Raw genomic sequence first — 27886 nt, forward strand, 5'->3', positions numbered from 1 at the left:
GCGGCGGAGCCACCGTGCCGGAATTGTGATATTGGCCGAAAGGGGCCCTAGGTCTAATTTGAGATTTTTTAGGACACGTGCAGGTACCAGTAATGCGTTTCAGTTCCCTGGAAAAAATTCAGAGAAAATTAGGGACAGCCTGTAAGCGCACTGTAGAGCCGTATTCGGACCCCGAAACAAGTAAAGACCCCTCACCCTATTTCCTATCACGGTATTAAAGTTCAATAAATGATAAAACGGTATTTCATGAATCAATAGATGTGTGAAATTGTTTAAGGTCGCTAATGGAGCCCGAGTTTGGTGTGTTTGTCGGTCAGTTGTTGTTTGGCCTATTTTATAGTTTTAAATGCAGTATGAGGTCTGATATTTTTATTTCATAGTTTCGTGTGCATATATCACTGTTTTATTGATTATGGGTTGAATGACTGAGAACCCGATGTTGTATGTTGTCTTGTTTGGCATGAACTACTGGTTTGTTTGTTTGTGTGTGATTTGATGATGTTGACTGAGGAAAAGGGAAATGAAAGGTTATATAAATTGATAATTGTATAATGTGGTCAGCCTGACTAGATATCCTAGGAGATGGTGGACGGACCAGGTCCGTAGGGAATCTTATTGGGATTGTGGTCTCTCATATCGGACGGGGTATGGAGACCTTATGTGTTTTGGCGCCCATACCGGACGAGGTATGGGGACGGCCCGTTTCACCCTTATACCGGGCGGGGGATTGAGGTTTATAGTTTTGGCGCCCATACCGGACGGGGTATGGGGACGGCCCTGGAATCTGATTACAAGTGTTAAGGATTCACGGGTAGCAGGACCCCTATGGATCCCCATGGATACTAGTAGGCTGGTAAATAAGGAAAAATATGTTGTGTAATGATTGAATTACAAAATGCGTGATAAGTATTATGTATACAGCTCATATGATTTCATGATGATGATAACGTTATTGCTTTCGTATATTGTTTTATGAATTTCACCGAGGTAAGTGGATAGTAAAGGATTTTATTGTTGATAAAAGAATTTGTTGTAAATTATGCTCCATTGGTCTTTTTGTATTTTCTACCCACATTTACCTCCGTGACGGTGAGATAGTGTGATGTCTTTACTGGGCTGGTGTAGCTCATTCCTTATTTAATCATTTCAGATCAGGAAGATATTGTTCCCGAGTCCGTTCCGCAGGAAGACGGCGAAGGGGACGCCTGAAGACTCCGTAGTTATATTTATAGCTTTTATTTTCGAGTTTCTCTTTTAGTTAGTTTGTTCTTTTATACTTTGAGCACGTTTTTTGTTTTAGTGTAAGGGATGTTAATCAAAAATTTTATTACACTTCCGCATTTGACCTTTTTAATACACATATTTCATTTTCAAATCCCGGGGCCGTTAAAAATAGGACTACACACATCATAGTAAACTAATTTAAGAATATTCTTTTTTTATTTCAGATGAACTACTAAAAGAAATTCTATTTTGTTTACCATACAAATAATTATCACAATATTTTAAACTCATACATTTAACAAAGGGAATAAGAGACTTTTTTCCGACAATCTGCAACCCTTTTTTCACTCATATGAGCCGTCTTTTTATGCCACAAATATGGTGAATCATCATCTTCAGCTGCATTCAAAGCACCTCTAATAGTATTCACCTAAGTCTTGTAAAGTGTATGACACAATTTGCCTCTAGCAACCACAATTGAATATTTAGTGAGTTTCCATCGTCTATCACCAAATAGATTGTAATAACTATCTAAGTTAAGAGTATTAGTTGAATCAGATTAAGACGTAAATCTGACACATGCTGCCGTTCTTTAGAGTCAACATGTAACCAACATCTGTCTGCATACAAGTATCACCAATATCCACAATATCTATAAAATTGTTATTACCTATCTTCACTCTGCCAAAATTCCTTACTTTATACATAATAAAGACATCTCTTTTGGGTGTAGCATGATAGGATATTGCAGAATTAACTACCTACTCAGTATTAGAATTAATGACGTGGCTATGATCCTCAACAAATAAAAGTACAACCAGTTCTTTACAATCATCAGCTATAGTTGTAGTAATATTATGATCACTTATCTTTTTCTGATTTTTCTCACTATTATATTCTTTTTTTTCAAACCCTGCAGTTTTTTTTCTTCATATATATCTTTTTGTCGCAATGATAACAACTGAATTTTTCTTTCGACTGTGATTTATATATGGATTTATATTGCCCCTTTGAACCTCTACTTTTACTTCTACCCTGCTATCTATTGTTGTAATAAGTGTCCCTGAAGCCTCAATATCCATATCTTTTTTTTCTAATCTCTTCATTGTACAGACTATTTATTACTACATATAAAGACAAAATGTCATTTGGAGCATAATTATTAAGAGACAGTACCAAGATTTTATAACTGTCTGGCGAAGAACTCAATAGCAATAATGTCTGTAATTCATCACCTAGAGCTATTTTTATTGTGTACAACTCATTTACCAACTCTTAAAATTTACTTAAGTGTTCTGTAATTGATTGTCCATATCTCAGTTTCAGATTGACAAGCTTTCTAATGATAGAATTTTTATTTTGAGCATTTTTTCTTTCGTAAATATTTTTTAATTTGTTCCACAAAATCTGTGCATTCATTTCTTTGTTTATATAATAGTAGACATTATTATCTACCCACTTTCAGATAGTTTCTATAGTATTTCTATACATTTTCTCATAATTATTATATGATTTTTTCATTGACTTAGCAGTTTAGAAATTAATAGGATCATATAAATCTTTAGAAGATCTTTTATTTTTTATTTTCAAATTGAATAATTTGAAAAAAAAAATAATTTTATTATTGTACCAATAAATTTCTCCATCCTAATTCACAGAATTAATCGCAGACTATAAATCAATCGACAAACCAATCAACTTGGTTTTGATACCACTTGTTGGATCTATCAAAATATTCTAATCTTTTATGCAAATTAAGTCAATCACCAAAATTAATTCGAATCAATTTCACTATTATAGAATTCAAATATACAATATTATAGAGAAATACACAAATTCTTCTCTAACCAAACTTAATTCTTTTGAATGATCACACCAAGATAATTAGATATAATAATCATCAGAAAAATTGATTCAAAAATACAAAAAAAAATTATCAATATTTGTCAACAATTACTGTCTCAATTTTTATGCATGTAACCAAACAAAGTGTTTCTTTTCTGCTTCCTCGTGCATAGAGAAAAAACAATATGTTTTGCTTTTTGCTCCTCTTTTTTTTTTTTTTTTTTTTTTTCTAAAAAGGAAGTATTTCTCTCCTTCTCGATTTGCGTGCGTGAGAGTGAGAGAACCAAATTTTTCTGCTTTTTTGATGCTGTTGTGCTGCCCTCCTTTTTCGATTTATGTGTAGCATATATATATATATATATATATATATGTTGTGTGGAAGAAAACTGCTCCCACTACTAAAAAACTTACAGCTCTAATTTTTTATTTTTTTTCTTTTTTCCTTTTAAGTTGCCTTTGTGGGCTGGACAGAAAAACCAACATATTTCACTATTATTCAAATAATTTTATACATATTTTCTTATAAGTGAACTTATCGAATGTTACATAAAAGAAGAAATTAGGAAATTTGCTCAAAAGCCTTGAAAATTTTAATAACCTAATTCAATCCCTAGGGTTGTCCTATACTTGGGTAAGTAGAGATTAATTTTAAAAGTTAACCCAATATTATTTCTCAAAAATTAGATTTGAAAACAATAATGAATGAACTATTAAAATGAGATTCACTTAGAAATATAGTGATAATTTTGTAGAAATTTATTATTAGGTAATTATTTAAAATTTTAAAAAATTTAATTCATCTTCTATTCTTGAATTATCTTAGAATCGGGACAACACTAAATGATATGTAAAAAGTAATGCATGTTTTAAAATAAATTTGTCAAAAGACATGATTTATAAGATCAAATTAGATGAATATATTAAAATTTTAAATAAAATGACAATATATTTTTCTTCATTTCTTGAGCATTCCTTAATCCTTTTTATTTATAAATAAAATATTTGAAAAAATAAAATTATAATTTTTTTTTACATTTTTACGTATTATAAGTAAAGATTAGAAAAATTTTTGTTGAGGATTCTTGTATTGAACATAAATAAATGTTTAGTGAGTTAAACATTATGAAAAGCTACCTTATTTTTTAAGAAGTTAAATAAAATAATAAAAATTCAAGTAATTGGCTTCAGAAAAATGATACAAGTACAAATGGTGGACTGAATCTCTAGAAACTAAGTTTGCACTCTCTCTTAAAACTTGATATATATATATATATATTACTCGATATTGCTTTATCTTTCATTTTAACTCATATATATTTGGGAATTTGCACGTAAAGCAAAATCTTTGATTAGTATTCATAAATATAATCATTATTAATTATTATTCATCTTTTTGGGACTTGAATACAAAGTGAAGGGAAATTATTCATACATTTCACAGATATCATTAGTAAAAATATTTATACAAAGAAATTTCTTTTTCTTAAGGCATATATTACATACAAAGATTATTAAGTAATTACTTGAAAGTTTGAAATTTTGAAAAATCTAATTTATCTCTCCCTCCAGATATGTAGACCAACACTTATTTTACTTTAAAAGCATATACTTTACTCTTCTTTCAAAACAGTGAAACATATTGTTTATATTCTGTACATTATTTATTATTATTATTATTATTTTTTTTCGAAACGTAATGTAAATTAACTTGTAAAATTAGGCAAAGGTTACGAACAGTTGAAACATATGATTCTCAGTTGATTTGTGCTGTACTTTTATATTTTTAAAAATCACATATTTATTAATAAAGTTGAATTAATTTTTTTATTCAGTTGTAGCATAGAACTTGAACACGTATCATCAAAACACCATTAATAAATTTTAATTGAAAAATTGAATTAGTTTAAATTAAAAACTTGAGTGTAAATCATACCCAATAAAATTTAAACTGTATTATCTATAACTTATTTGTTATAATCTAAACTATCAATCTTACTATTTAAAAAGCTTTAAATTTTTTTTAAGAATCTAAAAAGTTAAAACTAATAATAAAAACTATAAAAAAAAGAGGCATCCAATCATAATCTTCACTTACGTGGGTGACCGGTCAACAGCTACCAAAAAGAAAATTACAACACATACGTGGAAGCATCAGGACCGTACCATAATTTATGATTTCTCCTATTTTATTTTATTTTTTGAAAATTTCTGATTTCTCCTAATTAAAATCACTGAATCTTTCTTTCTAATCGGGAAAAAAAAAAAAAAAATAAGAAAACAAAATAAGAATCTGTTTCTCTTTCCCCCTTTCAATCTGTAGATGGCAGATGTTATTCCGTTATCTTCGTCTTCGTTTCACTCACTTCGCTCCTCCACTTCGAACTCTCTGCAACCGCGTCTGCCACTCAATCTCAATGTAGATAAGAGATTATATTCGCTTTCTTCTTCTCGTGGTCTTGCTCGTTTTTCTTCTGCAACCAGGAAGCAGTTGCTCTCTTTCAAGGTTTTTTTCTCTTTAATTTTAATTTTTTCTAATCTATGTACGTATTGTTCAAATTACGGTCATATTATGAGAGCTCGTTTCTGGAAACAATTTAAGAGTTCGCTTTTCATATAGATAAGCGATTTTTTATTGTTTATGCTCCAAAGGATCGGTGCTAGAGTAAAATTAGGAAAAAAATAATCAATGTATATTAGGAGCTTCCTGTGCAAAATTTGAGCTGAAACTTGGTGACGCCTGTAAAGATTTGTGATGTTGCTTGTTTTGGCTTAGTGGTGCCTTGCTGATGCAGCTTCGGCGAGTTTTGGGCTTTGTGCTTCAGTGTTGACTATTCGTTACCTTTTGTACTCAATAGTCATGGGAATTGCAATAACAAGAAATTAACCTGTTTAGGGTCTATATAATGTTTCACTAATTCAGATTATGAAACTTCTTGCTTCCTTCCTCTTGCTAGTAATTGTTCCCACTCACTACAACTTTTTTGTTTTCAGTCTCAGCATAAAGGCTGTTCTAGGTTCTAGTTCTTTTCTTTTTTTGATATTTTGATTTTAGGATTGATTATGAGACTTTTAGTGAATGTTTCTTATTTCATCTTTTCAGATCTCTAGTTTGGTATTAAGGTCCCATTTGCTACGTTTTCCATTCTGTTTCTTGCTATTTCGTAATTATCATTTTATTTTAGTAATTTGTATTTACAGTGACAACATGATTTTTTATGTCAAGATTATCATCAGACCTACTTTATTTCGCAAAGAAGAAAAAAAAAAAACAACTTGAATTGTTTGGTACAAAAGTTCGATTCTCACTTTGGGGCTCCTGGAGGTAACTTAAATACAAAAAATTGTCACAATAATATATCAAGATTAATATAAAAATTGCAACTTGGAATTAGCTAAGAAAGAATCGGGAGATGAACTAAATGATCTATAAATGTTGAATATAAATTGTGTTCAATCATTCTAAAGGATTTATAGCAGTCGGTTAGATGCATCAGCCATTTTTGGGGGTAATAAAACAGAGTGATTCGTTATTAAATTTCATTTAACAATAATATTATGCTCTCAGTTTTGGAAATTTCTCTTTTTTTTTTTTTTTGAAATAAAGAGTGTGAAATAATATATTAACAAGGTATTAAAAGGGGATACCACTCATTTACAAAAGATTTACAAGTGTTTTTGAGTGTCAATGCATTCTCAAAATTCACATCGCTAATAATGTCATGAACAAACAAAATAAAGCCAAAGTAATGTAGTCTTTTATCCCTTAACCTATGCTCAAAAGCTCTATAGTTTCTTTCCTTCCAAAAAATCCTCGGGTATTTCTCGTGATTAACTTTTCTTCTTTACTTGGGAACAAACCTTAAAGGCCCATTGATTTAATTTCAACTAGATTCCTTTCAGATTTATTTTCTTAATTACTATATTGCTCTTGATGTATAGAATATGACTACAATTTTAATGTCCAAATCAGTTCTCTCCTACCTTCAAAATCTTGAAGATGGATTTCTAATTTTTTATTTGGCTAAGTATGGCTAATTAATTAATCAAAAAGCGTATAGCTTGAAGTGAAAATAGAACTAAAATATTATCCGCATTCTAATTCTAATTTATTTCTACTTTTCTAATTCCTATTTTCATGAAGTTAATATTTTGAATATTTTGTGACAAATATAGCGTTAAGTGGTGATCTTTACTGAGAATTTAGCTTGTAATTGTTAAATATGAATTTAATTGTAGTTGTGAGGTCTGAAATGAATTGCATTACCAAAAGGCCTGGACCAAATTTGTCCATATCTCCTCAGCTTTGTTTCTCCGACTGGAACTTCCTGTATCTTGATTTCTAAGTGATACTTACCTTTATAAATAACAAATTTACCTGTAAATAGCTGTTACTATCAATCCCCTAATAATTTTATCATTTTTTAAACTTGAAGCATGTGAAAACTAATGAACTTCATTGACTGATTTGTCATGGTCTCTGCTAAAGAGAATTTGCATGTTTTGATGCACGCTATCCCACCTTGTTACTGCTAATATATTTTTTTCTGTCATGACTTTTTGCTACAGGCACAGGCAACTGTTGCTGAAACCAACCAACCAAAGTGGTGGGAGAAGAATGCTGGACCTAATATGATTGATATTCATTCTACTCAAGAATTTTTAAGTGCCTTAAGTGAAGCTGGAGATAGGTTAGTTATCGTAGAATTCTATGGAACCTGGTGTGCTTCCTGCCGAGCATTATTTCCCAAGGTATCTCTTCTTTGTTAGTTACTATTTTCTTTATGGTATATTAACTTTTTTAGGTTATAGACTCTAACCCATCATTATTTCACTATGTGAATAACCAGTAAATAATCCAATATGTAAGTACAAGATGGCAGTGTGTGTTTGTTTTTTCCTTTCTTTTTTTGTCTGTCATGCTAGGATTAAGAGTTTGTTTGATATAGTGCAAAAAGTTGCCAAACTACAATTTGCAGAAGTCTCCTTTGCAGCATGAAAGGTACATTAGTAATAGAAAAAGGAAAATCCATAAGGTGGAAAACCAAGTGTTTCGTGCTGTCCTATAGCTGTTTATTTATTTTTATTTTATTTTTATATGTTAACCAATTACCTATAGATATAGTAGTTAGTTGTAACTAGTAACAAAAGTAGCAAACTCAGAAATCACTGCAAGTTTGGGTATTTGTTGTTCGGATTGTCCCTTCATAACTTCTTATTGTAGAAAATGCTGTAATAAATTAGGTATTTCTTATTCTCCATTCAATACACAGAATGGAATATTCTCAGTAGGTGAGGTGGTATGGTAACAACATAAATCTGTTATCCCCTTTCCTCACATTCCGGAAAAGATGCCAATTTTTCTCTATTAAAAGCACCATTTGGTGCCTGAAAGAAATAAGAGAGAAAAAATGAGAATTTCTTCACAAACTGTTCATTCACAAAACTCTTCATGGTATTAGAGCGCCATTTATGATCCGAGAGCTTCCTTCAGCTGAGCCAGAATTCAAATGACCACAGACGAACTCAATTCCTCTTCTCCCGAAGTCTCTTCGGGTTCCTACCTCCCGCAACTCCAAACCACAACCTAGTTGAGCAGGCATCATCGTTTATCACGGGGCACCAACTGAATGGACAGAACTACCTTCTATGGTCAACCTCTGTCGTATTGTTTATTCGCGGCAAGGGCCGCGATGATTACCTCACAGGTGAAACTGTTCCTCTCGCAACCAGCGATCCAAGTTTCTGCGTCTGGAAAATAGAGAATAACATGGTAATGTCGTGACTTATTAACTCAATAGTGCTCGACATTGGTGAGAACTTCATGCTGTATGAAACAATAAAGGAAATCTAGGAAGCGGCTCACGAATCGTACTCCAGCAAATATAACGTCTTCACTATCTTCGAGGTGGAGTCGACTCTCCATGAGCTGCGTCAGGGTGAGTTTTCTGTTACTTAGTACTTTAGTTTACTAACCCGAAGCTGGCAGCAACTGGATACTTTTGAGGAGCATCAATGGAGTTGTCCAAATCAGCTCGGACGTTCAAACTCTTTGTAGAACAGAAAAAAATCTTCAAATTCTTGATGGGGCTCAACAAAAGTCTGAATGAGGTTCGTGGACAGGTATTGGGAATGAAACTACTACCCAGCATCCGAGAAGTGTTCGTGGAAATCCGGAGAGAAGAGAGCAGGAGACAGGTGATAATGGGAGAAGCTCAGCCTATCTACTATGCCGAAAGTACCCCAGCACTCACCACGCGGTCTGATTCCTGTGGAAAGAAGGGAAGGCCATACTGTGATCACTGCAGGGAACTCGGCCATGTCCGCGAGAAATGCTGGAAGTTGCACGGGAAACCCAATGAGAATAAGGCCAAAAGAACAGAGAGCAATAGAAACCGTCAAGAAAATATTGCTGCTTCCACTATTGAAGAAAATGTTGCAGAAAGCAGTCCGTTCAATGCTGCACAAATGGAGGTCCTTCAACAATTATTCAAGCAAAACTGTTTACCTACTCAGCCCGTGTGTGCTTCAGTGGCACAAAAAGGTAAAGCAACAATTGGTTTGACAACATGTTCGTCAAAACAGGACACATGGGTGGTTGATTCTGGAGCATTAGACCATATGACGGGTAATGTATCCCTATTTTACAATTACAAAACATCAGATGAGGATTTCACAATTAAAATTGCAGAGGGGTCAATCTTCAGAGTGGCTGGAACTGGTTCCATTGTTTTAACACCACAGTTGACCCTTCATTTAGTGCTTTATGTACCAAAATTAGACTGCAATTTACTATCAGTTAGCAAACTTTCTGGTGATCTAAACTATGTTGCTAAATTTGTTTAAAAAATGTGTGAATATCAGGACTTGAAATCGGGAAGGACGATTGGCAATGTTAGGATGCGCTCAGGCTTGTATCTTCTTCAAACAGACTCTTCTGGAAGATAAATTCAAACGGTAGTATGTACTAACTCTGTTTCTGTGAGTCAATTAAATAATGATCATGATATCATATTATGACATTATTGCTTAGGTCATTCAAACTTTTTGTATCTACAAAAGATGTTCTCCTTAGAATAAAAATCTACTTTTGTTTCAATGTGAAGTATGTCAAATCTCTGAACATAGTCGAAACTCTTTTGCAAGTTTGCCATATAAGCCTTCCAAACCGTTTGCATTAATTCACAGTGATGTTTGGGGATCTTGTAGAGTCACCAATATATCCGGAAATAAGTGGTTTGTATCCTTTATTGATGATCACACTAGAATTACTTGGGTCTTCCTAATGAAAGAAAAATCGGAAGTAGGAGCCATTTTCAAAATATTCAATAGTATAATCCAAATCCAGTTTCATACCACTATACAGATACTTAAAACTGATTATTCCTGTGAATATTTTGAAACCACTCTTGGGAAATACTTTGAGGAACATGACATTATTCACCAAAGTTCTTGTGTATACACCCCTTAGCAAAATAGTGTAGTCGAACGAAAAATCAGACATATTCTTGAAGTTGCCAGATCCATTATATTCACTACCCATGTTCCTAAGTTCCTTTAAGGAGAAGCAATACTCACTATGACTTATATGATAAATTGAATGTTTTCCCGTATTTTGCATTTTCAAACACCTTATGATCTTCTCTTTCAGAACTTTCTTGATTCACATATCTTACACTTACTGTCACTTAAAGTTTTTGGGTGTTCTATCTTCGTTCATATCCACTCACATCTTCGGGGGAAACTTGACCCAAGAGCCCTTAAGTGTATCTTTGTTAGATACTCATCGAATTAAAAAGGATACAAATACTTTTTTTCGGATATATGACGATTCTATAATACAATGGATGTCATTTTTTTTTAGAACCAGCATTTTTATCCCATTATTGATATTCAGGAGGAACATTCTACTTAGAAATATCAAGTGTGGGATGTTAACATCCCTTCCATCTACCCACAAAATTCACCTCCTCTAAAGTCTGATCCTGAACTAGAACCTGTAGCAGAAACTGAGTGTACACTACCTGCAGTAAATGAGCTGCATGTCTATACTAGAAGGAATAAAGTTCGTGGGGAACAAGTACTGAAACTAACCAGGACTTGCCATGAATTCGTACCCACTCCATTGGTTCAGGAATCAACAGGTAATGAGGTACTTGTTACTGACTCTGCTACTGATATTGACTTATCTATTGCTGTGAGAAAATGTGCCAAATTATGCATAAAATATCCCATACAAGATTATGTATCATTTGACAATTTATCTCTAAAACATCATGCATTTGTGAGCAAACTAGATAGCAGTTCTCCGGAACCAAAGACAGTCTATAAAGCTCTTCAAATACTAGAGTGGAGAATAGCTATTCAAGAAGAGATTAGTGCTCTTGAGAAAAACGGGACATGGGAATTGTTTGAGCTACCTTCAGGAAAACGACCAGTTGGATGTAAATGGATATTCACGACCAAGTACAACCCAGATGGTAGTGTAAATCGACTCAAAGCATGCCTTGTGGCTAAGGGTTTCACTCAATCCTATGATATAGACTATTAGGAGACATTTGCTCCAGTCGCCAAGCATAACACAATAAGGGTGGTACTCTCTCTTGCATCAAATTTTGATTGACTCCTTTGTTAACTGGATGTAAAAAATGCATTTCTGAATGGTGATCTAGAAGAAGAAGTGTACATGAATATCCTACCAGATTTGGAAGTAGAAGATTAGTCTCACAAGGTTTATAAACTCAAGAAATTGCTGGATGAACTCAAGTAATCCCTAAGAGCTTGGTTTGACAGATTCACAAGAGTTGTAAAACATATTGGGTATGAGCAATGTCAATTAGATCACACTTTATTTGTCAAACATTGTATCTCAGGTAAAAGATCAATTATGATTGTGTATTTAGATGATATTATTCTCACAGGAGATCATATTGAAGAAATTCGAAAACTTAAAGAGTTTCTAGCCAACGAATTCGAAATTAAAGATCTTGGAATACTCAAGTACTTCCTAGGTATGAAAATTGTTCAGTCTAAGAAAAGAATTTCTGTATCACAACGGAAATATGTCCTGGATCTCCTAAAAGAAACAAGAATGCTTGGTTGTAAATCTGTAGATACGCCTATGGATCCAACAAAGAAACTGAGATCTACAAAATGTGAGAAGAATGTTGACAAAGAGAAGTATTAGAAATTGGTCGGGAAACTAATATACCTGGCATACACAAGACTAGACATCAGTTTTGTAGTTAGTATAGTAAGTTAATTCCTGAATCAACCGTTAAAAATACATACGAAGTCCGTGTACAAAATTTTGAGGTACCTAAAAAAGACACCGGGTCAAAGGTTATTTTTCCAAAAGAAAATAAATAGGGATATTGAAGTCTTTACTGATGCTGATTGGGCAGTGTCGATAACCGACAAGAGATCCACTTCTGGTTACTGCACATGTGTGGGGAAATCTGGTCACATGGCGCAGCAAGAAGCAGTTTGTAGTATCCCGTAATAGTAAAGAATTTGAATTTCGAGCACTTGCACATGGAATTTGTGAAGGGATATGGTTGAGAAGAATACTATTAGAATTAAAGGCATCTATTGATATTTCTATGAAAATATGGTGTGACAATCAATCAACAATCAGTATGGCCAAGAACCCAGTACACCATGACAGGATCAAATATGTAGAGATAGATCGACATTTCATTAAAGAAAAGATTGAAGATGGAACCATAGCTCTAATGCACATCCTTACCAATCAACAAGTTGTTGACATCCTAACAATAGCACTACCAAAACAGATATTTGATAATATTGTATCCAATCTAAGTTTACTTAATATATACATGTAAATTAGATTGAGGGGGAATGTAGAAAATGCTGTAATAAATTAGGTATTTCTTATTCTCTATTCTGTTATACAGAGTAGAATATTTCCAGTAGGTGAGGTGGCACGGTAACAATAGAAATCTGTTATCCCCCTTCCTCACATTCCGGAAAAGATGCCAATTTTCTTCTATAAAAAGCACCCTTTGGTGCCTGAAAGAAATAAGAGAGAAAAAAAGTGAATTTCTTCACAAAACTCTCCATTCACAAAACTCTTCACTTCTATATATATATATATATTGGGCTTGAAAGGCTTCAGGTAACTGATACTGGACAGACTCAACATATTCTGGGTGGCATCTAATTCACTCAACTGGAACAAGGGTTACAGACCTTTTCGGTTTTGTCTATCCTTCTTTGTTAAAGTATATTAATAATCTTTAAGAGGAAATTATTTCAAAAAAAAAAAAAAAGAAAATCTTGAAGAGGAAATAAAAAGACTATTTCCTGATATCTCAGGTGATTGTTGCTTGAAGAGAAAACTTCTAAAAATAACATATTACCTATCAAGATACTATTCCTGAACCTGTTCTTTGAGTATTGTCACAATGCTGACCTGATATTTTCTTGCAATGCATGTTTCAGCTCTGCAGAACTGCTGAAGAACACCCAGAAATACTATTCTTGAAAGTCAATTTTGATGAGAACAAGCCTATGTGCAAAAGTTTGAATGTCAAGGTGCTTCCTTATTTCCACTTTTATCGTGGGGCCCATGGACAACTTGAATCTTTCTCATGTTCACTAGCAAAGGTGGGTACTTTATGGTCTTTATACCTCCCTCCTACAAGCCTGCTGGGATTTGTTAATACTTACTTTAAAACCTCGGGGTTATTCTACAATGAACATTGATAAGTTAGAGAAAACAGCTGTGTTTAAGTTGGTTGGAGACAAGGTAGAATGTCATGATTGTATTAGAACTACATGCCTCCATTGGCCTATTCGAACAGTATTCATCAAAAGGACCTTTATTGACCTGTTGAATAAGAAATTCAACAAGCGGACTATTGAAATCTTTTTTCTTTTGTTTCTTTAATGTAAATTTATCTTAGCTTATATGCATGTAATACTCATAGATAAGATTTGGGGCTTAGCTTGTTATACATCTGATTCTTTTCCAAATTATCTGCAGTTTCAGAAAATAAAAGATGCAATTGAAATGCACAACACAGAACATTGCAGTAGGAGTCCACCAAAGGGGGTTGGAGATCTAAGTCTTGAATCTGTCTCTGCTCCAGTTGACAAACTATCTGGGTCAACTGAAACGTAAAATTAAGCATTTATCCTTTGACATTGAGTACCATATATATCTCAGCTAATGATCTTCCACTGTTAGATATCAACAACTAATTTGTGATTATGTTGGTATTTTTCCAGTAAAAGAATAGCTAGCAGTTATGGTTGCATTCTTTTTAAATTCTGTGCAGGCGCGTGATGTATTTAGCTTCAGACCTCGACTGGAAATGAAATTTCTTTTTCTCAATGTTTAAGTATCTAGATTTTTGCTTTCTGGAATCCTCTATGGAGTACTGATTAAGACGATGTTCTGTAAAGAATATTTTATTGGTGCCTGATATGTTGGATCTTCAGAGTGGGAGTTTCATTCATGGTGCATGTAAGAGGAGGAGCAAGAAAAAAGTGTCAATTATTGGGTTTCTTTTGAGATAAAAGTTAGTAGTGATATAAATAAGACGCCAGGGGGGCATAACTCATGTACAAGAAAAAAAAAAATTTACAGATCTTTAAGTATATCTACAATGGTATCTAGATTATCAAAAAAATTAAGGTTGTGGCAAAAAACAGTGGAGCCAAAAAAATGAAGCCACTCATCCTTGATAATAGCAAAATTAGATTCTTTGCTTTCAAAAATCCTACAATTCCTTTCTTTTCAAATAATCTAAAGATTTGTTAGGGGAATAACTCTAAGTTATCTATTGTTCATTTTGATGCCTTCCCAACCAAGTAACTCAGCCTTTAACAGACCCAGAAATGACTCAGAAAAATACTAAACAATTGTAATCATTGTTCAAAGTTCGTAGAAGAATGGGCACCAAAGGAGAAGATGGTTGTACGACTCCATATTCTGTTTACACATAGTACACCAGTTAGCCAAAACAATTCCTCTTTTCATGAGATTATCAAGCTTAAGAATAGCACCCATAGCAGCTTCCCAAGCAAAGCCAGAAATTCTAGGTGGAACGAGAGAGTTCCAAATAATTTTATAGGAGAAGTCAAATGTAGAAGCATTGTTGTCCGTCAAATTCCTGTATAGAGACTTAATAGAAAAGGAGTCTTTCTTGCATGAATTCTAGCTTAATTTAGCAGTTTTAGTGCCAGTTTTGATAGTAGACAGTAGACGAAACAGGTTTTCATATTCCACCATTTCCCAATCTTTCAAAACCCCATAGGCATTTTCAATGAGCATAGTTTTGACTCTAGCAATAGTATAAATATAAGGAAATTGGTTTCGAAAACTCATTTGACCACACCAAACATCCTGCCAGAAACGTATCTTATCACCTTTCCCAAACACCAACTTGGAGTTGTTAAGAACAAGCATACTAGAATTCCAAACGCTCTTCCAAAGACTAAGGCCGAATGGACTCTTGTCCATAGTAGCAAGATTATACACATCACTGTCAAACTATTTACTTACAATAACTTTCTTCTAAAGACTGCTTTTGTCATTCCAAAACCTCAAAGTCAACTTTTTATGTAAATCTTTGTGGAGGCCAGTAATGGATTTGAGGCCAATACCACCAATTTGTAATTTTTTTCAATTATTTCCAGTTTACCAAGTGAAACTTTTTATTTAAATCATCATCCTCCTAAAAGAAACGACATTGGATGGATTCAAGACGTTTAACAATTTTCTTAAGTATAGTGAGCACTGAAAGATAATAGATAGGAAGATTAGACAATATATTTTTTGTGAGTCAATCTTCCATCTTTGAATAAATATTTACTTTTCCAGTAAACCGACATGTTTTGAAAGGTATTAATAACTGGCTCCCGAAAAATGTTGTCTTTATAGTTGGCACCAAGAGAAAAACCCAAATATTTTAAGGGAAGATGAACAAATTTATAGCCAAGTATATTAGTAAGAAAATCATCATAATCAGAATTTTTTCCAAGCATAATTAATTTAGATTTTCCATGTTGATTTTAAGACTAGATACTGCCTGAAAACATAAGATGCATAATATTTCTGACATTAGCTTGACAAAAGAAGAAAGTGTCATCCGAAAAGAATAAATGAGAAAATTCTGTTTGCTGACTATTTTTGACCACAAGAATGCCCCTCTAACATTCCTAAGGATCGAGCTTGCAATACAAGTTTATTTTGTGCTTCTATGTCAATGATAAATAATAAAGGGAAGAAGGGGTTACCTCACCTTAAGTCTTTAGAAGCCTTAAAGAATTTTGACAAGCCTCCATTGATCATCACAGCAAAATAAGTTTGTTATAATACATTCCTTGAATCTAGCATTTCTATTTGATTCCAAACCCAAACTTCTCAAGCATATGATCAATAAAATCCCAAGAGATATGGTCAAAAGCTTTCTCCATGTCTAGCTTACATAAAACGCTTTTTTTTTTTTTAATTTCTTATAACATCATCAACTATTTTATTGCCATAAGAAAAATATCTGTAATTTGACGTCCATAGACAAAAGCTTGTTGGTTATTCCCAATGATCGAACCCATGATTTCAGACAATCTATTCGCCAACACTTTTGAGAGGAGCTTATAAATACAACTAACCAAACTAATTGGGCAAAAATCCTTAATGTTAGAAGCATTTTTCTTTTCTAGAATCAAAACCATAAATGTGGAATTAATAGATTTGACAAATGAGGAATTCATATGAAAGTTTTTGAACAATTCCATGGTATCATCCTTGACAACACCCTAAAATATTTAGAGAAATTTCATATTAAAACTGTATGGACTCGGTGTTTTATCACCCTCACAACTTTTAAGGTAATCATATATCTTAGATTCAATAAACCGAGTTTCCAATTGAGAGATGACTAAATCATCTAATTTGTTAAAAATAAAGGTTATTCAATTTCGGTCTTTAGGAAGACTCTTCGATGAACATATTCTGGAAATATTGACATGCATTGATGCGGAACCAAGGATCAATTAACTTGATCAAGAACTTTGCATATAATATTAGTATTCAAAATCATAAAACCCTCAACAAATGCTCCCTACTTGATCTACATTCAACATGTGAATGTCAATCAAGTTAATTGGAATAATTTGAATTGATTAAAAATGCCACAAGTATGAACTTGATAAGTTAGAAATCAATTCAAAAAAAAAAATTGATAAAATATCATAAGGATTTACCATGATAAGTTAAATCAATTCCTACTCAATAAGAAGGTTGACGAAACCTAACTAGTTAAAAACTAAAACTTCATAGTTTTATTATTTTCAAAATTAAATGATTATAATTGTGAATTGAAGACTTTATAAAGTAGGTCATATGCATTATAAGGAAATAAATCTCCCAAATTAATGGTAAAAATTACAAGAAAATTAAATCTTGTTTTAAATGAGAAAGTAATAAAAATTAAGAAAACTGACCAGAACAGATTAGATCTTCCATTTTTAAATGAGAATATAATAATTAATTGTGAAACAACTAGAAGAAGTAAATATGGTTAATTAAGACTGACCATGAAAGAAGCAAAGAGGCCACTCATATCTTTCCTAAAATATGAGGATTAATTATTTAAGGAATTAGATTTGATTTTTTCTTCCTTTAAGATATCACATGGTTTAGGAAGAAATTTTCTTCTTAGTTGATTCTTCTTTTAAAGAAATTATTTTTCCTTTCTTTGCTTACAGCATCCCCTTCCTCTTTAAAAATAATTTGTCCTCGAATCAGACACTTCTTATGTCAGAGTTTCACCAATTCTATTTTTTTTTTTTGAGAAAATGTCATTGGCTAAAATGTTATATAAGGCATTGCGAAAATCTGCAAGGAATGGTTAGTAAAACAATAACACTCTTTTACTAATTTCACTCGTGTTTTACTCAACCTCCTTCCTTCAAGTTGAATGTGAGAATTGAATTTTCTTGAATTAAGTTTTGTTTATGACACTTTAAGTAAATCATACGGAAAAAAAGTGGTAAAATAATTTTAAAAGTAACAGTTCAAACACACAGATGAAGATAGTGTGTGTTTTATGTATAATGTTAAGTAATTAAGGTGCAATTAATTACTTAGAGATATAATGGAACAAGAACATAATGAAAGAAAAAAAAAATTAGAGTGCAAGAAAAATAATACAAATATTATATTTTTTGTTTTTTTATGTGTAAGAAATGATGCAAAATATTTTTTTTTAAAATATGAAGAACAAAAAAAAATATAAAGATAAAAGTGCAAGATAGTAAGATTTATCTTGAGTCTAAACTTTGATACTAAATGATGTAGAATCCAGAATCAATTAACGTGATAAAAAATCCTCCATATAACATTAGTTTTGAGAATCATAAAATCCTCAACAAACTATCTCTAATTGATTGACATTCAACATATGAATATCAATCAAGGTAATTAAGATAGTTTGAATTGATTAAGAATGGCTCAAACACGAACTTGATAAGTTAAAAATCAATTCAAAAGAAAATTGATAAAACGCTACAAGAACTTATCTTGATAAGTTAAATCAATTCCCACTTAACAACAAGGTTGACGAAATCTAATTAATTGAAAACGAAAATTTCATAGTTTTATTATTCTCAAAGTTGATTGATTACAATTGTGAGTTGAAAACCTATTTATAAAATAGGCCATGTGCATTACAAAGAAATAAATTTCCCAAATTAATGATAGAAAATACAAGAAAACTAAATCTTATCTTGAATAAAAAAATAATAAGAATTAAGAAAACTTTGATTAGAATAGATTAAATAGGATCTTTCATTTTTAAATGAAAATATAATAATTAATTGTAGAGAAATTAGGAGAAGTAAAGAGGCCACTCATATCTTTCCTAAACCATGAAGAAGTCTTCCCTCTTACCTGATTCTCCCTTTAAAGATATTATTTTCCATTTCATTGCTTACATTATCCCCTCCCTCCTAAAAAATGATTTGTCCTCGAATCAGACGCTTCTTATGTTAGGGTTTCACCAATTCTGCTTTATTTGAGAAAATGTTATTAGCTGAAATATTGTATAAAGTTATTGTAAAAACCTGTAAAGAATGGTTAGTTAAAAAATAACATTCTCTCACGTATTTCACTTGTGTTTTACTCAACCTCATTCCTTCAAGTTGAATGTGAGAATTGAGTTTTCTTGAATCAAGTTTTGTTTATGACACTTTAAGTAAATCGTACGGAAAGAAAGTGGTAAAATACTTTTAAAAGTAACAGTTCAAATACACAGATGAAGATAGTGTGTGTTTTATATATGATGTTAAGTAACTAGGGTGTAATTAGTTAGTTAGAGACATAATGGAACAAAAGCACAATGAAAGAAAAAAAAACTTAGAGTACAAGAAAAACAATACGAATATTATATATTTTTATTTTTTTATGCGTAAGAAATGATACAAGGTATTTTTTTTCAAATATGAAGAATAAAAAAATATATAAGGATAAAATATGCGAGATGGTAAGATTTATCTCGAGTCAAAACTCTGATACTAAATGATGCAGAATTCAGAATCAACTAGTGTGATCAAAAATTTCGCATATAACATTAGTATTCAAAATCATAAAATGCTCAACAAAGTATCCCTAATTAATTGACATTCAACATATGAATGTCAACCAAGGTAATTGGGATAGTTTAAAAGATATCATTCTAGCCAAGATCTGAGGCAACAAATCAACGGAAAAATATTCTTAAAATCTTGGGATAACCTAAAAATCAAGGAAAAAGATCCTAATCAACAAAAAGAAGAAAACCCAAGCTCTTTTTCTATAAAAGGGGTGGTTGCCAAGTAGATCCTTCATCTTTCTTCTTCCTGACACCGCACGCAATAGCTTTTGCTGCTTCTGCAATTTTTTCTTCATCTTTCATCTTTCTTCTACTCTTCAAGAAATCATTTGTGTTAAAAAGTCCACCATGAGTGGCTAATTTATTTTTCTTTTCCTAATTGAGATTTATAAACTCTAGTGATGTATTTGTGAGGTCGAATTGGTTTAATCTATATTTTATTTAAATCTTGATATTTATTTATTTTCTATACCTATACATATTTTTGGTCTCGAACTTGTTTGAACAGGGCTCATTGAATGTTACAATGGCAGTAAGTAGCTAGCCAAAACCCTCAAATCCGTATTGTTTGAGTGGTTCCGGTACCCAGTAGCGATCAGTTCACATAGACGAATCCGGTAACTTGAATCAGGTTCTTCTAGTTCTCAAGGTCGTTGACAAGTTAAATCCTATGGACATTCCCAGGACTGTTTGACATTAAAGAACCACTAATGAACATTTCTTGGTTAGTTTAGAAATAAGAAAGGATTGCTTGTGAGAACATTTCCGATAACTATAACTAGTTTATTATAGTTTGAATAAAATAAATCCTTGCATCTATGATCAATTACCTTGCTAGAGCTAACTATTTCATCAATTAGGAATTCTTCTTATAATTGTTTTACTTTCTAATTTGTAGCTAAAAGTTTGTTTAATATTATTCTGCTCATTTTTTATTTTATATTTTGCGTATTGGATTCTATAAAAACCCTTTGTTTACTTGTTATTCATTGGTTAAGGAAGAAAATTGAATTCCAATTCCCTGTGGATTCAACCTTTCTTACCACAGTATAATATTATTTTATTGGTTAATTAAGAATTTATTTTTGGTGGATTCGACACCCATCAAGAAATCCAAATCTTCTATTGGTTTATGATAATTAAAGATATAATTGATTAAAAATGACTCAAGCACCTACTTGATAAGTTAAAAATCAATTCGAAAGAAAATTAATAAAATGCTAGAAAGACTTATCTTGATAAAATAAATAAATTCTCATTCAACAAGAATGTTGACGAAACCTAACTAGTTGAAAACGAAAACTTCATAGTTTTATTATTTCAAAGTTGATTGATTACAATTTTGAATTAAAGACCTATTTATAAAATAGGCCATGTGCATTACAAAGAAATAAATTTATCAAATTAATGGTTTGAAATTACAAAGAAACTAAATCTTGTCTTGAATAAGAAAATAATGAGAATTAAGAAAACTTTGACTAGAATAGGCTAGATAGGATCTTTCATTTTTAAATGGAAATATAGTAATTAATTGTAAAGGAATTAGGGAAAGTAAATAGAGTTAATTAAGATTGACTATTAAAGGAACAAAGAGGCCACTCATATCTTTCCTAAACCATGAAGATTAACTACTTAAGGAATGAGATTTGATTTTCTTTTCCTTTAAGATATCACATGGTTTAGGAAGAAGTCTTTTCTCTTAGTTGATTCTCCCTTTAAAGAAATTAATTTCCCTTTCATTGTTTACTTCATCCCCTTCCTCCCTAAAAATGATTCCTCCTCGAATCGGATGCTTATTATGTTGGGTTTTCGCCAATTTTGCTTTATTTTAGAAAATATCATTAGCTGAAATGTTGTATAAGGTCATTGTAAAAATCTGTAAAGAATCGTTGGAAAAAAAAATGACATTCTCTCACGTATTTCACTTGTGTTTTACTCAACCTCATTCCTTCAAGTTAAATGTGTGAATTGAATTTCCTTGAATCAAGTTTTATTTATGACACTTTAAGTAAATCTTACGGAAAAAAAATGGTAAAATAATTTTAAAAGTAACAATTCAAACATACATATGAAGATAGTGTGTATTTTATGTATGATGTTAAGTAACTATGATGCAATTAGTTACTTAGAGACATAATGGAACAAAAATATAATAAAAGAAAAAAAACTTAGAGTACAAAAAAAAAAATACAAATATTATATTTTTTTATTTTTTTATGCATAAGAAATGATGCAAGGTATTTTTTTTTTCAAATATGAAGAATAAAAAAATATATAAGGATAAAAGATGCGAGATAATAAGATTTATCTCGAGTCTAAATTCTGATGCTAAATGATGTAGAATTCAGGATCAAATAGCGTGATCAAAATTCCCGCATTTAACATTAGTATTTACAATCATAAAATCCTCAACAAACTATCCCTAATTAATTGACATTCAACATATGAATGTTAACCAAGGTAATTGGGATAGTTTGAATTGATTAAAAATGACTCAAGCACAAACTTGATAAGTTAAAAATCAATTCGAAAGAAAATTAATAAAACACTACAAAGACTTACCTTGATAAGTTAAATCAATTCTCACTCAACAAGAAGGTTGACGAAACCTAAATAGTTGAAAACGAAAACTTTATAGTTTTATTATTCTCAAAATTGATTGATTACAATTGTGAATTGAAGACCTATTTATGAAATAGGCTATGTGCATTATAAGGAAATAAATTTATCAAATTAATGCTAAAAACTACAAGGAAACTAAATCTTGTCTTGAATGAGAAAATAATAAAAATTAAGAAAACTTTTACTAAAATAGGCAAGATAGGATCTTTCATTTTTAAATGGAAATATAGTAATTAATTATAAAGGAATTAGAGGAAGTAAATATAGTTAATTAAGATTGACCATTAAAGGATCAAAAAGACCACTCATATCTTTCCTAAAACATGAAGATTAACTATCTAAGGAATGAGATTTGATTTTCTTTTCCTTTAAGATATCACATAGTTTAGGAAGAAGTCTTCTCTCTTAGTTGATTATCCCTTTAAAGAAATTAACTTCCCTTTCATTGTTAACATCATCCCCTTCCTCCTTAAAAATGATTCGTCCTTGAATCGGACGCTTATTATGTTGGAGTTTCGCCAATTTTGCTTTATTTTAGAAAATGTCATTAGCTGAAATGTTGTATAAGGTCATTGCAAAAATATGTAAAGAATGATTAGTAAAAAAATAACATTTTCTCACGTATTTCACTTGTGTTTTACTCAACCTCATTCTTTCAAATTGAATGTGTGAATTGAATTTTCTTGAATAAAGTTTTGTTTATGATACTTTAAGTAAATCATACGAAAAGAAAGTGGTAAAATAATTTTAAAAGTAACAGTTCAAACACACAGATGAAGATAGTGTGTGTTTTATGTATGATGTTAAGTAACTAGGGTGCAATTAGTTACTTAGAAACATAATGGAACAAAAGCACAATGAAAGAAAAAAAAACTTAGAGTACAAGAAAAACAATACGAATATTATATTTTTTATTTTTTTATGTGTAAGAAATGATGCAAAGTATTTTTTTCAAATATGAAGAATAAAAAAATATATAAGGATAAAATATGCGAGATAGTAAGATTTATCTCGAGTTTAAACTCTGATACTAAATGATACAGAATTCAAGATCAACTAGTGTGATCAAAACTCCTGTATATAACATTAGTATTTAGAATAATAAAATTCTCGACAAACCCTCCCTACTTGACCTACATTCAATATATGAATGTCAATCAAGGTAATTGAGATAATTTGAATTGATTAAAGATACTACAAGTATGAATTTGATAAGTTAGAAATCAATTTGAAAGAAAATTAATTAAATGCCATAAGAATTTATCTTGATAAGTTAAATCAATTCCCAATTAACAAGAAAGTTGATGAAACCTAACTAATTGAAAACTAAAACTTCATAGTTTTATTATTCTTAAAGTTGAATGATTACAATTATGAATTGAAAACCTATTTATAAAGCAGGTTATGTGTGTTACAAGGAAATAAACCTCCCAGATTAATGGTAGAAATTATAAGAAAATTAAATCTTGTTTTAAATGAGAAAATAATAAAAATTAAGAAAATTTTGACTAGAATATGATAGAATGAATTGTCCATTTTCAAATAAGAATATAATAATTAATTTGCGTAGAAATTAAGGAAAGTAAATATGATTAATTAAGGCTGACCATAAAGGAGCATAAAGGCCACCCGTAGCTTTCCTAAACCGTGAGGATTAGTTAATTAAAGAATGAGATTTGATTTCCTCTTCCTTTAAGATATCACATGTTTTAAGAAGAAATCTTTCTTTTTAGCTGATTCTCCATTTAAAGAAATTATTTTTCTTTTCCTTGCTCATATCATGCACTGTCTCTCATTTCGGTATTACTCTCAATTTTGGAATTACCAATAAATAGTTCTTCTACACAATTAATACTTCAGCGTTAATTTGCAAGATAGTGGAAATATTTTGTATTTTTGTCCCCCCTCTTTAAGCCACTTCTCCCTAACTTTTTGTTTCCAAGAAATAACTTTAAAATTGAGCTTGGAAGCTAAGTCCCTTTTGAGGTTGTTTTATCTTTTTCTATCATAAAGGATAAACCCAAGTTAGACTCGACATTTTCCAAAAAATCCAGTTCCTCTATGAGCCCACTAATATGATTCTCCTCTGCCTTTTTCACATCTTTAGCACAGATTTTTATTTTTTCTTTTAGAGTTTTGAGTTTGTAGGCAAGACAGTAGTTAGGAGTTCCTCTTCAAAATGTATTTTTCCACTCAGAATTGATCACGGACTTGAAAATTTCAGATTTAAACCATTTATTATCAATCCAAAATAGAGTAGGACCCCATTTAATACTCCAAGGATAAAGATAAATAGGAAAATGATCAGAGAGAGGTCTAGTGAGTACTTTTTGTGTGAAACCTAGTGAATTCAGGAGAATATCTTGACAAACAAGGAATTTGTCAATTCTTAAGTAGGAGGGGGTTTCTCTGTAATTGCACCAATAAAGGATTGGAAGTCTTGAGCTTCAGAAACAGAGAATTGATTGCTGCTCCTCTCCCATCTTTTGAGAATCATGTTGAAGTCCCCTCTAATCATTCCCTTATTACCCCATTTATGCATATAAACAGAAATTTCTTCTTACAGCACTGTCTACTCAACATTATTACCTCTACAATACACATTAGTAAAGAACCATTTAATATTATTAACAGAACTGTTGAAAAGACAAAAGATTGATGTTTCTCCTAGGAGCCGATCCTTATATTCCACAATGTCTTTATTCCACATAACTACAATATCTCCAGCGTTGCCCTTGGTAGGACTAGAGAACCACGTAATAGAATTCACCTTCCACAAACATTTTATGATGTTCTCATTAATATTTTTGAATTTTGGTTTCTTGAAAAAAAAGATTGTTGGTTTCCATCTAGACAGACAGCCCTTTATAATGTTTCTTTTACTTGAATCATTGATGATCCTAACGTTCTAAGAGATGATTTTTTCAATCATTTAGTGATAGATCCCAGTCAGAAGCCAAAGTATGATTGATAATTATTCTACTTGAGGTGAGAATAAAACCATTGATTTGCTGAATAAATTTTCCTTCACCTGCTATTCTCATGTTTTTTTCACCTACTTGTTCTGCTTCAGTTACGTGTCTCTGTGATCCACTTTAGACTACATATCTCGGGTTCCTTCTCGGAACTCTTTGTGATTTTCTTACTCTTAACATTATTTTCCCTTTTTACAGGAACCTTGTCTTCAAGGTTCAAATAGTTTCCTATGTGGCATCTTCCTTGTTGCTTTGACTCAGTTTTTTTTTTTTTTTTTTCCCAGAACCTCATCCATGGCTTTGATTCTCCACCCATATTTCCTAGAGAAAAAAAAAAAATAAAAATACCACATCCTCACCAAACTTCGAGAATGCTTGTTGAACACCATCCACTAAAAACTCAATGTGCAGTTATCACAACAGCTCTCAACTTCCAACACGTTTTGCCTCCCTTCCCTCTCAGACTATTTGTTTTTGTTTTTGTTTTTTAATTTGTATGGTCTTACTGTACAAGGTCATCTCATAATCAGAAATTACTTGAGCTTGAAAAAGAAGCTCAAACCTGCTCAGATAGTATGGAGAAGCTTCACAACCAAATTTCAATCAACTCTCCCACGTTCCCTCTGCCATCAAATCCAAAACCCATCACATCCTCAAGTTTTTTTCTCGTCATCTCTTTATCCCCTTCAGGACCCGCGTTCTCATCGTCAAAGCTTCCATTCCTGACGACCGTCGCCGCTGCCGCCACCATCCATAACAACAAAGGTGCTTCAATAGTGAAATAGTAAGTTTCTGTATTCAGGTTGCACCTAAATTCCCCAAATTTTTTAAAAACTTCCAAATGTCTTTCCTTTACACAACTTTGATAAAGAAGCTATTAACTCATTGAGAATATCTATGCTTAATAGACAATTCTCCTTTTCCCCAACCTCCTTAATTAAATCCCCAAAAGCATAGACTTTCCTCTTCCTCAAACTAGTACTATCACCATGAACAAGAGCTTCCGTAACAGACTTTGTCAAATTGAACTCTGGCTTCTTCATTGCTCACTTGAAAAACATAATCAAATTCTCTCCCATAATATATGGAGTTCTAAGTACTTTAACAACAAATTCTTAATGCAAGTTCCAATCCATACTATCAAGGCGGGACGCCAGACCATCGCCAATGGAGCTTTGTAAAAGAGACAGGAGATTTTCCAGTTTCTCCACGTGAATCTCATACACCTCCACTATTTTATCATCAGTACCAATAGTCTGCACTGGGCATCATCCAAACTCGCAGAAAACTGTTTAGAAATAACATCTCTTTCATCATTTCTATCAATATGGAGGTTACCATCTTCCCTAGTGCCTCCCTCTCCATGTGTAAGAGATCTCCATATATCTCTCGCGAAAGCAACTCTTTTTGTATCGGAGTAGAAAGTCGGTCAGCCCCCATCACTTTTCTCCGTGCCGTCGTCGCAGTTCGATCGCGTCTGGCCCGGTTGGCTTGGGGCATTGCTGCTGGATTCTTCTCTGTTCAACACTAAAGTGTCAGTGAGTCGTCAGAGGGTGTCCTCGAGCTGGTGGAATATGTCAACGAAACCAACCTCCATTCTGCTCAAACGGTCCTGCAACCTTCCCAAACTGATTTTTAGGTTTGTTATCAATTGATAGGTCCTAGTTAGAAGCCAAAGTGTGATTGATAATTATTCTACTTGAGGTGAGAATAAAACCATTGATTTGCTGATAAATTTTCCTTCATCTGCTATTCTCACGTGTTTTCACCTGCTTGTTCTGCTTCAGTTGCGCATTTCTTTGATCCATTTTAGACCGCAAATCTCGGGTTCCTTCTCAGAACTTTTTGTAATTTTCTTGCTCTAACATTTAGACACTGATGAATCCACCAAATTACCCCCTTCCATGTTTTTTCCCTTACTGTTATAATTTACTGAGCATTGGAGACGCTTCAATTCCCTTGACCCCACTTCCTGTTGTTGTTTCTTTCATTTACATGACTGTAGACTAGTAGCAACCTTCTTACTGTTTCTTTCTTCCGACTCAGCAAGCAGAGGTAAAGCCTTATTCTCAAAACCATCATAAGTGACGCCAAGCATTTGGCTAATGCCTTTGATATTTTGAATAACTTACGAGGAATAAATCTGAGTGTCTTTCCACTCCGCAGGCACCTGAGAGACCGGATCAACCATTACAAATTCTTTAGAGGCCAACAAGGGGGAAGCAGCAGGTTCCTCGTTAAGAGCCAAAACAAGTGATTTTTCGGACTCAGAAGGTGGGGACAACGGCTCAAAAGGTTAAGTAGACACAGAGAAAGGCAGAGCAGCTTCATTTAAAATTTCCAAGTTAAGAGAGTTTTCACAGTGAGGGATAGAATCAAGATACCTATTTTTGCCATATCATCGAGTTCTCCTTGCATAAAACGCGGCTCTAGAGGCAATCCAGTGGCATTTTATTGTGAAGTGATTCTCGATTCTGTGCATTTTTCCGTTTAACACATTGTTTAGATCGTAGTAAATTATAGAATTTTAATGTATAATATTATACGGATGTGAAAAAATCATGTTTGTTTCAACTTTCAATGGTAACAAATGGTTTCTAA

General features: G+C 32.2%; 2 protein-coding genes and 1 long non-coding RNA gene across 3 annotated transcripts; 2 read left to right on the forward strand and 1 right to left on the reverse strand.

Annotated features, from left to right (window-relative positions):
- The first annotated feature begins 5312 nt into the window (after window positions 1-5312).
- On the forward strand, window positions 5313-14425 carry ACHT2 (atypical CYS HIS rich thioredoxin 2). The gene is made up of 4 exons (XM_088207641.1): window positions 5313-5572; window positions 7636-7818; window positions 13531-13695; window positions 14075-14425. The coding sequence occupies exons 1-4, from the start codon at window positions 5390-5392 to the stop codon at window positions 14210-14212; spliced, it is 669 nt and encodes a 222-aa protein (XP_088063767.1). The 5' UTR covers window positions 5313-5389; the 3' UTR covers window positions 14213-14425.
- Window positions 14426-14968: 543 nt separating this feature from the next.
- LOC148253007 (uncharacterized) lies at window positions 14969-15556 on the reverse strand. Its single transcript, XM_088208509.1, has 2 exons — window positions 15294-15556; window positions 14969-15206 (listed from the first exon to the last, which is right to left on the reverse strand). Exons 1-2 carry the CDS (start codon window positions 15554-15556, stop codon window positions 14969-14971), a joined length of 501 nt encoding a protein of 166 aa, XP_088064635.1.
- An 11136-nt stretch (window positions 15557-26692) lies between these two features.
- LOC148253008 (uncharacterized) lies at window positions 26693-27886 on the forward strand. The gene is made up of 2 exons (XR_015813635.1): window positions 26693-27340; window positions 27452-27886. It is a non-coding gene; the product is annotated as an uncharacterized LOC148253008 (long non-coding RNA).

The sequence above is a fragment of the Carica papaya genome, chromosome 7, assembly GCF_054855325.1.
Source record: "Carica papaya isolate Zhongbai chromosome 7, ASM5485532v1, whole genome shotgun sequence".
Taxonomy (NCBI): domain Eukaryota; kingdom Viridiplantae; phylum Streptophyta; class Magnoliopsida; order Brassicales; family Caricaceae; genus Carica; species Carica papaya.